This window comes from Solea senegalensis, linkage group LG13 (assembly GCF_019176455.1).
Source record: "Solea senegalensis isolate Sse05_10M linkage group LG13, IFAPA_SoseM_1, whole genome shotgun sequence".
Lineage (NCBI taxonomy): Eukaryota > Metazoa > Chordata > Actinopteri > Pleuronectiformes > Soleidae > Solea > Solea senegalensis.
Window position 1 is genome coordinate 20079602 of NC_058033.1, and position 12608 is coordinate 20092209.

The window sequence follows — 12608 nt, forward strand, 5'->3', positions numbered from 1 at the left end:
GGTATCATGATACCAATAATATCACGATACAACGATTCTGTGATCATGATATGGTATCATATATGATATGATACCATCTCATATATTGGTATCATGGTATCATGATACCAATAATATCACGATACAACGATTCTGTGATCGCGATATCATATATGATATGGTATCATATATGATATGATACCATCTCATATATTGGTATCATGGTATCATGATACCAATAATATCACGATACAACGATTCTGTGATCGCGATACCATATATGATATGGTATCATATATGATATGATACCATCTCATATATTGGTATCATGGTATCATGATACCAATAATATCACGATACAACGATTCTGTGATCGCGATACCATATATGATATGGTATCATATATGATATGATACCATCTCATATATTGGTATCATGGTATCATGATACCAATAATATCACGATACAACGATTCTGTGATCGCGATACCATATATGATATGGTATCATATATGATATGATACCATCTCATATATTGGTATCATGGTATCATGTATCATATCGTGACGTACCCTGCGATCCCACCCCTAATTATTAGTATCTTCATAGTCACTGGTTTGAATCCCGGTTTAACCAAGTTTTCCTAGAGAGTTTTGCCCTGGTTTACTGGCCTCCTCCAATTGTCGGTTAAAGGACATTAAATTGACATTTCACAAAGTCGTCCCATCCAGCGAAAGCCATCGCATCATCCATTGCATTGTTTCACTGCTCATCAAACACCACAGTCTCTTTACAAGCTCGCGGCTCTTATTTGAGCTCCTACACAAAGCCAGTCAATACATCTCTTCTGTGCAACATAGCCAATGCGACAAATGCTGCCGTCCATTTAACAGCGACTCCTCCATCTGGCAAGCGCAGTGCTCTCAGAACAAGAATCTATTGTGGTCAATATTATCTGCCATCTAAATGGACTTAATTCACACCACCGTGGCTGTGTGAGTGGGGCATTTAGCAGCAGCAGCAGCAGCATCAGCAGCATCAGCAGCAGCATCAGCTGACCCGACGGAGGAGGCTTATGTAAGTCGTGTGAGAAGGCGTCGCCTCTTGATCTCCTTCCTCACACCTTTGCACTTCTCCTCTGCGGCCTCTCACCCTGCAGGGGCCTATTAGTCATCCTGGCTGTGGGAGGGAGGCCATCAGGGGTGTTTGGTCTCTGTTCTCCCAGAGCCCTGCAGCAAGGGAGGTGCATGTGCAGTGTCAGCAGAAATACAGTATTATATACTGTAGAGAGGGAGCGAGAGAGATGCATAAATAACAAGAGGTGAGAGCAAGATGAGGCTGAGGATGGATCGAAGGGATTAAGATGGTGTTGATAATAAACGGGAAGCTTCCGCCGCTATGAAAGACGTTACTTTTATAATGTGCTTACACAGACTACAGATGTTTTTCTCACGCATGTTTGTAGACTGAAATGAAAGATTGAGATTTAATGGCACTTATACGACAGAGGATTTGTTTCCGTTTATTTCTTACACTTGACATTTGTACTCTAAAGACTTTGGAGAGTTTTTTTCTCTGGCATAGATTATTATTTCTGCTGCGGGAAAAAAAAAAAAATGCATTGTACATCTTATTTTGTCTTTTGCTGTGCTGGCATTCATGTGACCATGTGAGTGTGACAGCTGGAAAAGAAAGGGATGTTCAATTCCGGGATTGCTGTAACCTTAGTCGTCACTGCAGCAGCAGAACAGAGCAGTTGTTGTATGTAATATTATTATTACATTATACATTGCATTTGGCCTTTTTGCTTTTACTACTTGACACATGTAGACGTGTAAACACAGAGCATATACATGTACACACCTGCACGCCGTCGGTTAACAAACAACAAAGTGTTCTGTGGAACTTTGATCCCTATAAGTCAGAGCAAATTATGTGTCATATGTGCATGCAATTCTCCTGTGTTTTCACCATAAATAAACCTAAGTGTATAGTTATTCACGGTAGAATACAAGTGTCCAATTAATGCTTTGATTTAAGTTCAGTATCCAGTGAAATTATTATTCACTTTTGGAGATTTTTGTTGTTGTTTTGGAGTCGGGCTGCAACTCACGATTATTTTGATCTGCTGAGTATTTTCTCGATTAATCGAGTAATCGTTTAGAAAAGTATTGATTCCAACCTGGAAATGACAACGTTCTCAAATGTCTCGTTTTTGTCCACAAACCGAAATGATTCAGTTTTAATGATTCCTTAGTTATACGGAGCAAAGAAACCAGACTATATTTAACATTTAAGAAGCTGAAACTATTTCAGCTATTTAATTCTCTAGAAAACCGAATAATGGATTATCAAAATAGTTGAAGTTGAATTTAATTATTCAGGTAACATCATTTGTGTCCTGTGTTTCATCTGAAAACAGCAGCGCTGAATGAGATCTAAACACCTTTAGAAACACAGAGAGTCGCGTGGAGGTGATTGGCTTCATTAGTGTTGCGTGAACTCATTAGACTTTCTGTTTATTTTTAAATGTGACACACCTCAGTTTAAAGTAATGTACATACATGAAAGAAAGAACAGCAACTGCTCTTTTACCAAACAAACACATTCTGTCAGACCCCACCAAACGGGGTTTGTTTCTAGCCTTTTTCCAGAATTCTCTCTTCTTTTTTTTATACTTAATTAGTGAGGAGAGCCCAGAGGCTGCAGCATTATTCAGTCTTACACAAGAGAGGAAGCGCCGACACCCTCCCAAATCATTCCCAGCTCCCGGTGGAGAAAAGCCCACTCAGTGATACTTGTCAAGTGACCATGTGACTGACAGCTGACGGGTGTGAATTTCATTTCACTTCACCTTTTATTTTATTTCTTTTTTTTTTCAGCTCTAATCTCCATACCCTCTGGGCAAAAGCACTGCAGGTTGCCGAAAAAGAGAAAATCATGTCGTGTCTTCTGTGACTTCATTTGAATGCATAAACATCAGTTCATGAATGTGATTGATAATCAGCTAGTTACCTTTGAGTTAACACTCCTTTTGTTTCCTTTATGCACTCAGTGTATTTTACCTCCCACTGCAACATTTTAAGAGTCTCGGTGGATAGTAATTAATGAATAAGTACTGGCTTGCAATGCAGTGGCTGTGCAAAAGCTCATCTGTCGCTGTCGGGTGAAACGCTCGCTTTTGGAAAGTAGCAATTCAAATAAATGAGTAAAGAAAGCAGCGTTGCATGTTAAGACTCAGTGGGAGGAGTTATAATAAAACAAGTTAAGTTAAGAGTGAGGTGCTACATAGAGAAGAATGGTTAAGTCAAACACTCATTACGTGTGCATGCGCAGTTTAATCGGGCTGAGGTCATAGTCTGACTAAGACACTAAGCATGTGTCTGACTCCACCTCCGTAGGTGGCGCTGTATCGCTCTATAAGCTATTGCCTATTCTGTTGACCTTTGCGTCACACGAAAACAAACTAGATAGCGAGATGGACGGTGAGTCGTACGAGTCTTCTCCTTCTACCTCCAGTCCGACTACAGGTTTACATACAGGAGTAATCAGACTAGGGCGGCAACTAGCGGTTATTTTCATAATCTGTCGATTTATTCATTTTAATTTTATTTATTAGCAATCGTTTGGTCCATAAAATATCCGATCAAATGTTGATCAGTGTTTTCGCAAACCTAGAGAGGATGATGTTCTCAAATGACTTATTTTGTCCCAAAACCAAAAGTAGTTTTAGTTTTAAGTTTAGTTAGTAAGTTAGTTTTAATGTTTTTTTTTGTTGTTGTATGGAGCAAAGAAACCAGGGAATATTCACATTTCAGAAGCTGAAAAATCCAAAAACTTGTTTCGATTCCTTGAAAACACTCAAACAGATTAATCGATTGTCAAAATAGTAATCGAGTAATTGTTTCAGCCCTAAATCGGACTATGAATGACTATCAATATCCAGGTATGTTAGTCTGACTAAGACTAGCTCAATTATAGTCAAACTATCGTGTTTACGTGACATGAAGAGAATCAAATTATTGTCTTAGTCCGACTAAAATCAGACTTTTAGCACGCATGTAAACGCACGAGTGAGCTGAGATAGTGAATGATCGCATTAACTTGAAGTAGTGCCCGGCCTGGTGAACTAGATTTTTCCAATCAGGGAGAGAAATAAAAAAAAGATAACCACAAACCCCCCCGAGAGAAATCCCTGACGTACCGGAGCATGTAGGAGGCACCGTGTAGCGGCGGCAGCATCCCCAGCTCTCACAGGTCATTCCTTTAAGAGAGGCGAGCCTCCCGGAAGAGCGGCTGCAGATACGCGGGGATCAGGAGATCAATACAGGCCTTTCAGCTGAAGCAGCCAGATGAGCCCAGTGACATTTCGCCAAAGCACAGACCAAATATCCCGTGTTCTGTCGAGGCTGAGCCAACCTTTCCCCCGTCGACACGTCCGTCTCACATCTTAATATTCATTCGTTTTCTCTCTTTTACTTGTGTGCAACTGCGTTTGTTCATTGACTTCTTTGAATTCTGAATCTTAGTGCTTAGCGAGTATAATGTTTCCTTACATACTTTGTGGATAATTCCTTAGCTTTTCTCAGAGATTTCAGGAGAATTGCACAGTAATCAGTGAATTGTTCATTGTGTGGTGTTTTTTTTGAGCCTTTGTTAAACAGTAGGCATAACATTTCATGTCTGTAGCTAAGATTTAAATCTACAGGACCAGGGAGCAGACAGTTTTCTTCACAGTAAAAGTCTGCAGTCTGGTTTGCAGACGGTTTTCTTTTGTCATCCGTGGAGCTGTGAACTGCGGAATTCGCCGCAGGGTCAAACTGTCACTGCCAGTCAGAGACGTCTGACGTTACGGCTCCAGCTGCCTCGACTCAAACTGACCATGTGCCAACTTGTTGCAATTTTATAGGCATCAGCGAAAAGTTAGTCGCTCCTCCACCTGTCTGCTCTCCGGATTTGGCTTCCCGTGATGTCTTTCTCAAAAATTGAATTCCAGCTGAAGGGGCGGCCGTGTTGACACAGTGGAGCGGCATCACAGATAGTGCACGATGTGTGCCTGCATCGGAGGGTACTTTGAGGGATCATTTCAAGCACGGCAGCAGCGCTGGGGGCAGCGTATCATTGCACAAGGTGACTACGTTTAACGGGAAGGCAGTGAAATTTAAATCAGGCACACGTTTGGATCAAACCTCGTAAAATTTGTACTTTTTACGGTGCATTATTATCCATCACTATCAGGACTAAATAGATCATGTTTTCATGGGAGTAACGTGTGCTGCTCAGGCGCCAGTAACCATGTGTTTGTCAACACATCCATAAACAGCCGCTTATAATAATAATTACAAACAGAGGGTTAGAGCAAGCACAACATTCTTTCATTATTTGTCATTTTCAGTCAAACCGGTCCATTTACTTTTTTTATTCTTTTTATTTAACCTTTATTTTATCAGGATAATCCCACTGAGATTGCAAATCTCTTTTTTTTTTTCCAAGGGCGCCCTGGCTTAGTACTTAGTCTGTATAACCGCAGTGTGACTCGGAAGAGCGGCGTCATTGTGCCTGCAGATAACAGCGAGCATTAGCGAGTTAGCGTTCTCTAAGTCGGCTTCAGCGTCTGTCCACTTCCTCGCAGTTAACGCTGAGGCACTAACCTGCCATTAAGACGGAGATCATGAGGACACTTGGTACTTTGACATTAAGACTTTGCAGCACTTAATGTTGAAAAATGGCTCCGGTAGTAAGTTAATATTAAATGGAATCATCTTCCTGAGTGGGGACACACGGTGGTGTAGTGGTTAGCACTCTCGCCTTGCAGCGAGAAGACCCGGGTTCGAGCCCCGGTTGGAACAAGGGCCTTTCTGCATGGAGTTTGCATGTTCTCCCCGTGTGTGCGTGGGTTCTCTCCGGGTACTCCGGCTTCCTCCCACAGTCCAAAAACATGCAGTGTGGGGATTAGGTAAATTGGACACTCTAAATTGACCATAGGAGTGAGTGTGAGAGTGAATGGTTGTTTGTCTCTAGTTGTGTGTGGCCCTGCGATGGACTGGCGAACTGTCCAGGGTGTACCCCGCCTATCGCCCGATGTAGCTGAGATTGGCACAGCACCCCCCGCGACCCTCTGGTGGAGGATAAAGCGGTTAGATGATGACTGACTGATCTTCCTGAGTGACTTAGTCGCTTTAGTCCCGCGTGTGCAGAAGTCTTCTTTGTTTGGATATCGATGCAGCTCATTGTCATGTACTGTGTATATGCAGGGAATGTTCCCCGGGACTTATTAATGTCGTCTATTTGCGGCTTTCTGTGTCATTTAATGTGCTGCTCTATGAGGAAAAGTCTTAATATGCTGCAGTGTGTGTAGTATTTTTAGGTCTCCGTCATTTTAAGGTCTGTCCCCTTGCTGTAGTTGCAGTTATCCGAAGGGCCTGCTCTTCACAAAAGCAATAATTTAATTGTGAGTGGGTTTTCGTCATCGATTTGTGTTTCAGATCATATCATACGAATGTGAGGGGCAGTTGCACGTCTTTGAAGTGAATTATCTCCAGCTGCCTCGGAGCAAACGGATCAGCAAACGCGCATAGACACGAATGTTTACGGCGATCGCACGTGCACGCCACACATCTGTACTCTGCATGTGTTCAAATGTTTTTTAAAGAATCCACACGAGAACAGTTTTGGGGACTGAAGCTCGTCTAACAAGCCCCTCCATTCTCTTCTGTGAATGTCAAACGTTGATTTCTTGGAGGATTTGCGGCTGCGGCCTCTGTGTGTCCGCGGATCAGAGAGGTTTAGAACATGGCTGTGCAGCAGGCAGCGAGTCCCACATCAGCAGGGCAAATGTTCTTCCAGTCTAATTAGTAAGAAGCTCAGCGCTGTCCCTCAGTGAGGGAAAATGTCTTAAAAAAAACAACAAACTCTCTCTCTCTGTAGCATTAAATTAAATACAAAATAAATATAGTCTGCTGCAAATTGCCTTTAAATGTTTAAAGGGTTTAAAGAACTTGAGTCTCGCCTTAGGTATAAATATATTGAGGCATATTTTTGCCGCTTAATAGAGCGGGACTGTTTTTTTTTAATGTGTGTGTGTGTTCCAGGTGTTACTCATGTTGTGGGGACCTGCATTTGTTTACACTCTCACATTACAGGGACTTGTCTTCCCTATGAGGACAAAAGGTGAAGACATGTTGTATGGTCAGGATGAGGTTAGGTTAAAGGAAATGAATCCAGGGAATTAATGTCAACGTCAATGAAGTTATGGAGACGGTGAACTGTGAACTTTTCTGGCATAAACACTGATCGTCCTCATGGAGACATAACCAGGGTCCTAATGAGGCATGACCTCATTTCTGAGGAACTAGGATTTCAATTGTGATTCGGTTAAGTGGTTTTGGTTTTATGATGTCTTATTTATGGCTAGGGATGGAGTCGGTCCAGACAAATTCATCCATTCATCTCCTATTGTGTTATCTATGTTGTCTCCAGATGTGTAAAAGAGGCAAAAGAGACCTTTTTTTAATTTGTTCACTCCTGCAAGGCGTGCATTTGGTTACGTTGACATTTAAAATATGATAATTGTCCCAATAGTGCATGTGCATGTAACTTTAACTGTTAAAAAAGAGTCTGAATGGACCATTAGTCCCCGGGAATCTTCACATTATCAAATCTGGCTCTCCAAATGAATAGAAGTTGATGTAAGTCTTGTGTGTAAGTGTGTGTTCTTTATACAGCATGTGTGTGCGATACACTCTTGATTCAGATTACCAAGGGCTTTATCACAGTGACGCAGCGAGGCCTCACACCATAGGCCGAATATAAGAACGGAGTCAGGGCTGTCACAGTTAAGGAATTTCCACTGCACTTATTGAGAGTGGCATTATGGGATGGTGTGCGGTGGAAAACAAAGAAAACACACACACATCTAATGTACCCTCGCTTCAGTGTGACATTGTCTAACAGTGTCTGCGGGGCATTTGTGTCGTTCACTCCGTTTTTGATTTCACGGACATGTGAATGCGGAGGACACCGAGTGTCATTGTCTGTTTTCCTGTAAATGGGAACATCATTTTCCAAACGGATGACGACATGAAACTCGCAGTCGAGACCATTCAGTGTTTACAGGTGTTCTAAATAAGGTAAGAAATAGGCGAAATGCTATTTTTGGTTCAGGTCTTCTTCTGCCATATACGTCCTAGCCTTCACTTCTCAAAACCAGAAGGCCACATCCATTTTTATACACAATCTACGGCTGAGACTGACAAGATTGTAGCCTCCCCCAGCAAAGGCTGTCTGCCTGACTGACTGCCTCAGTTGTGCTGTGCCTCCAGTTATGCTCTCATCCACTTAGGCTGACATAAAAGGACGATAAAAGGGGGCAAATCTATCTCATCTGTCAAAAAGTGTCTGAAATAGTCTGAGCACTTTTGTTTTTGGTCCCCTCCCCCCCAAAGCCACGTGTTTGCACGCAATTATCGACAGAGTTCCTTGCTAAACATGTCCAGGAAATCTCTGATTAGAGTGGACGATGCCCAGTCCCAATTTCCCTGAAGCCCGGCGGAGCTCAATAGCAGATTGGTATTGACAGCGAGTGAAGGGTGAAGACGAGAGGATCAGCAAAGGAACTAATGTCAGGATGCAAGGAAGCCTGTGGTCAGCCTGGAATTGTTTTGGCACCTCGGAGCGCCTGAACTTGTAAGAGCCGTTTATAAGCGCCGTGTGACGGCAGCTTAGCCACGGAGGATTCTCAAATGACACTTTGAGCTTCTAAAACGCGGTCCAAGAGCGATCAAGACAAAGGAACGTGGAGCGGGAATGAAAGCAAGAGCGAGTACTTAGTTTAATGTCAGACAACAAGTGTATTGTAGATTCCATTTGTTGTTTGTTTGAGCGATCGTTTAATCCCCACCCCACCCCCCCCGACCTTGACATGAACGGCAAGGTCACAGGGGAACCGGCCTGTTTTGCATTTCCCACAGATACTTTGCCGAGACGCACACAACAACAATTAGTAAACTGGATTAAAGGGATTGAGTTTGTTCTCCTTATCCTGTGTCACCTCTCCACACTCCTGATGCCAAAGGTTTCACTAACATCAGGCATAATCCCTCACCTCTGACTGCTGCTTTCTGCTGATTTTAATATATCATAATTAACACGTGAATAACAGTGGACGTTTATTAAATGTGCTCTTTGGATTGTTGTTGTAAATCACGTGGGATGAAAATGAAGCTGTTTGTCAAAGGAAACATAACTGAGGCGATGTTCAGCGTTGTTTTCCTCGCGATTGTAAATTAAATAATTTGATTTACATCAAATAATCCCTGTGTTGATACACTAATTAGTAATTAGTTTGTGTATAATGTGAGTGTGCAAGCACAGATGGTTTGTATTAATGACTGAACACAGGAGTGTAGGGTTGTTTTTTTTTTATGTACCGACACCTCACAGTGAGTTTGTGTGTGTGTGTGTGTGTGTGTGTTATATAGGGCTGTGAATCACACGCATAAACACAATGCATGTGTGCTTGAAGTGGAACTCTCCGATTACTTGTACGGCTGTGTTTTCAGAGTGTAAAGCAGCCCCTTTAGCACTTGTATCACTGTAATAGACAAGTCGCACCTCCTCGCTGTGCACCACATACGGCGACTTTCCACCGGCATAGTACCTGCTCTGGGGAGGTTCCAAACGAGTCCAACACAAGAACCGTAGATCAGTTAAAAAAGATGGAACAACCCTAAAAACGTGGGTTAATCTCAATATTTAGTCTGGTGTATTAGGTATTAGGTACTATTTTGTAGTGGAAAGCCGTGCCGTGCCGTGCCGTGCCGTGCCGTGCCGTGCCGTGCCGTGCCGTGCCGTTACGGTTGTCGTAGAACCTGCCTTCTAACAATAACACATCACTTCTGTTATTATTGAATATCCGGTAACACACATGTTCATTATTAACTAGGTGCTTACTAACATGCATAAATAGCACGCTAGTCCTTTATTAGTAATTATTAACCACCTACTAACACCTTATTCTACCTCGATTACGACATGAATTAAGATTTTTCCTGATTAAGGTGTTAATACGTGCTTGATAATTACTAATAAAGGTCTCGTATGCTATTTATATGCATGTTAGTAAGCACCTAGTTAATGGTGAATATGTGCTACCGAAGATCCTCAGTGTTGAGATTTGATTATTCTCCAGATAAATTCAGTTCTCTAGCAGTTCGGCTGTAAAATCCTGGTGGCGGCTCTTTTTTTTTCTCATCACGCCGCTGTTTTGTCTCGTTCTGTTATTGCCTTATTCCACCGAGATGACCTCTTATCAGCATCTCGCCCTCAAAACATAAATCCATCTCTTACATCATACCGAGAGACGAGAGGAGTCCTGGTCAAGATTGTAGAGTCAGGAAAGATCAATCCAAGGTGGCGCATCTGGCTGGATCAGCAGCTTTTTGACTTGCTTTAAGTGCAAATAGATTAAATTGGGGAGGGAGGAGGGAGGGAGGGAGGGAGAGGAGATGCCTTGTGTCCTAGACAATGAGCAGTGATGTTAGAGATGCTGGCGTGTGCAGTGTGCACTAGTGTGTGTGCACTTGTGTGTGTTGATGCCGCAGAAGTCGGTTCCGCCGGTGATCTGGGTGTACTAACACGTTCAGGTACGCAATCTCCTCGTGTGTTTACGCACAGATGTGCAAACACGCGTGTGGCTGAGCGCCGAGAGGTGTTAATAAGCACACCTGGCTGTTTGATTAGTAGGACTGTATTAAAAAATAGGATTCTCCTTGTTAGCACCATCCTTTAACTGCGATCCTGACTGGAGGCGTTAGGCTCAAGTTTGCACTTCTATTTCTGGTGCATGCTGCATATTTCATCGTGTTACTTTGTTGGAACTGTGGAAGTTTTGTTTTCTTCTAGTGCATGTAATAAAAATTGGCTCAAAGATGAGCAAAGTGAACTTCTTTAAAGTTTGCATAAGACCGTATAGTATAAGATTAGTTTCTCCTTTATCAGCTTTTAGTAGATAAAGTGATAAAGTATCCTGTTGGACAGATTTGTATTCTATTCTCACTGCTGTTGTGTTTACTGTTTGTTTCTTCTTGGAAGAAGAAGATATTCTTGAATATCTGCTATGTTATTCTTGCCCTCCTCATCTATTAAATGAATCCTCCCCCCTCTCTTGCTTTCCCAGCCCTATCCGACCCCACTGAGGATCCCTGTCAGAGGACCTACTGCGGACGGGGTCGGCAGTGCGTGCTGATGGCAGACACCGGCCGCGCCGAGTGCGTTTGCCAGGAGAAGTGTCGGCCCTCGTTTGTGCCGGTGTGCGGCTCGGACGGCAGGTTCTACGAGAACCACTGCGAGGTCTACCGCACCGCCTGTCTACAGAGGAGACGGATCTATGTGGTGCACAGCAAGGACTGCTTCTTCAGAGGTAAGACCCGACTGCTACTCTGCTCTACTCCGTGAGAAATCACAGAAGTGCGTGTGTCCATGTCCGGCTTACTACTTGGAATTTCTATTAAATCAATCTGCAATAAATCAAAAGGAAACTCATTTCCTTTTGCACTTGGATTGGAGAATGACTGTGAAAAGACATAACTGCCTTTGTTTTATCGTTGTAGTTTTACTGCATGAAGAACTTTTAATTTGGGCTTCAAAAAACAGAAAGTTGCTAAAGAATTGACTCGGGGAAGGAAGTGACACTAACTGTGTCATGTGTGTGATTCAAGAGAGTTACAGACGTGTAAAGATTATTCACAAACAGAGTGAAAGCGGTGAAACTCGAAATTATCCTAACACACGATGATGTTTTGTTTCCTTTCTTTTGCATTTCTGTCCATACACAAATATGAGAACAGTACAGATTAACACTTTTGTGAGTGTAAATTGCCCTCAGATGTTTTTTTTTAATGTGATACCTGCGGGGGTGACATGTTTCAGTTATTCCAGAGTGAAATGAGGCTTTGACTTTAGTTTAACGTGGAAGCAATTGTTTTGTAACACTTTGCCACCCGTCAGGTTCTCGTCACGAGCATCAATCATTGTTGGAAATCACGCCGCTTCTGTCAGCCACATGCTCGGCACATACAAAGGAATGAAATAGTTTTGTCGGATTGGTGCTGCAGGCTGTGGCTTAGGGTCAAGTTTTTTTTTTGTTTTTCTTTTGAAATGATAACACAGACTCATTGTACAGTGCCACGCTGTGATTTCATCTTATGATTTAAATTAGCCGTGTTGTTAGCCATTCTTTTCCACTTTTGGAATACACATAAATGGAGTCCTGCCCTCGGATTGTGAGTTCATTTACTGTGTGTACACACGGTCTAACCACCTGAGACGCCGCCGGCCCGCGTTGTACCCGCTGCGTCGATAGCCCGGCTCCCACAAATCACCACTAGGTTCCCGTGGCTCACCAGCGCTCTACGGTAAATCATTCAAATGTTCACTTCTCGACTATCACTCATTAGCAGAAGCGCTCTCTCAGCATGAACGCTCACAGTTACTATCCAGCAGGCGCTTCAGCCGCTTCATCATGACTTCGATTTAATGTTACCGAGCTACACAAACACCATTAGTTTAGCGGTTTACTGTGTACCTGCAGGAGTTCACTCTTTAAGTTTTATCTGGGAGGTTAACGCGCAG

The 12608-nt window shown here is 42.8% G+C and overlaps 1 protein-coding gene across 1 annotated transcript in view; it reads left to right on the forward strand.

Annotated features, from left to right (window-relative positions):
* fstl4 (follistatin-like 4) overlaps positions 1 to 12608 on the forward strand; it is a 178005-nt gene that overhangs the window by 66976 nt on the left and 98421 nt on the right. The window contains exon 4 of the mRNA XM_044042396.1: positions 11155 to 11397. Coding sequence (XP_043898331.1) covers positions 11155 to 11397 — 243 coding nt within the window. The remainder of the gene's footprint in view (positions 1 to 11154; positions 11398 to 12608) is intronic.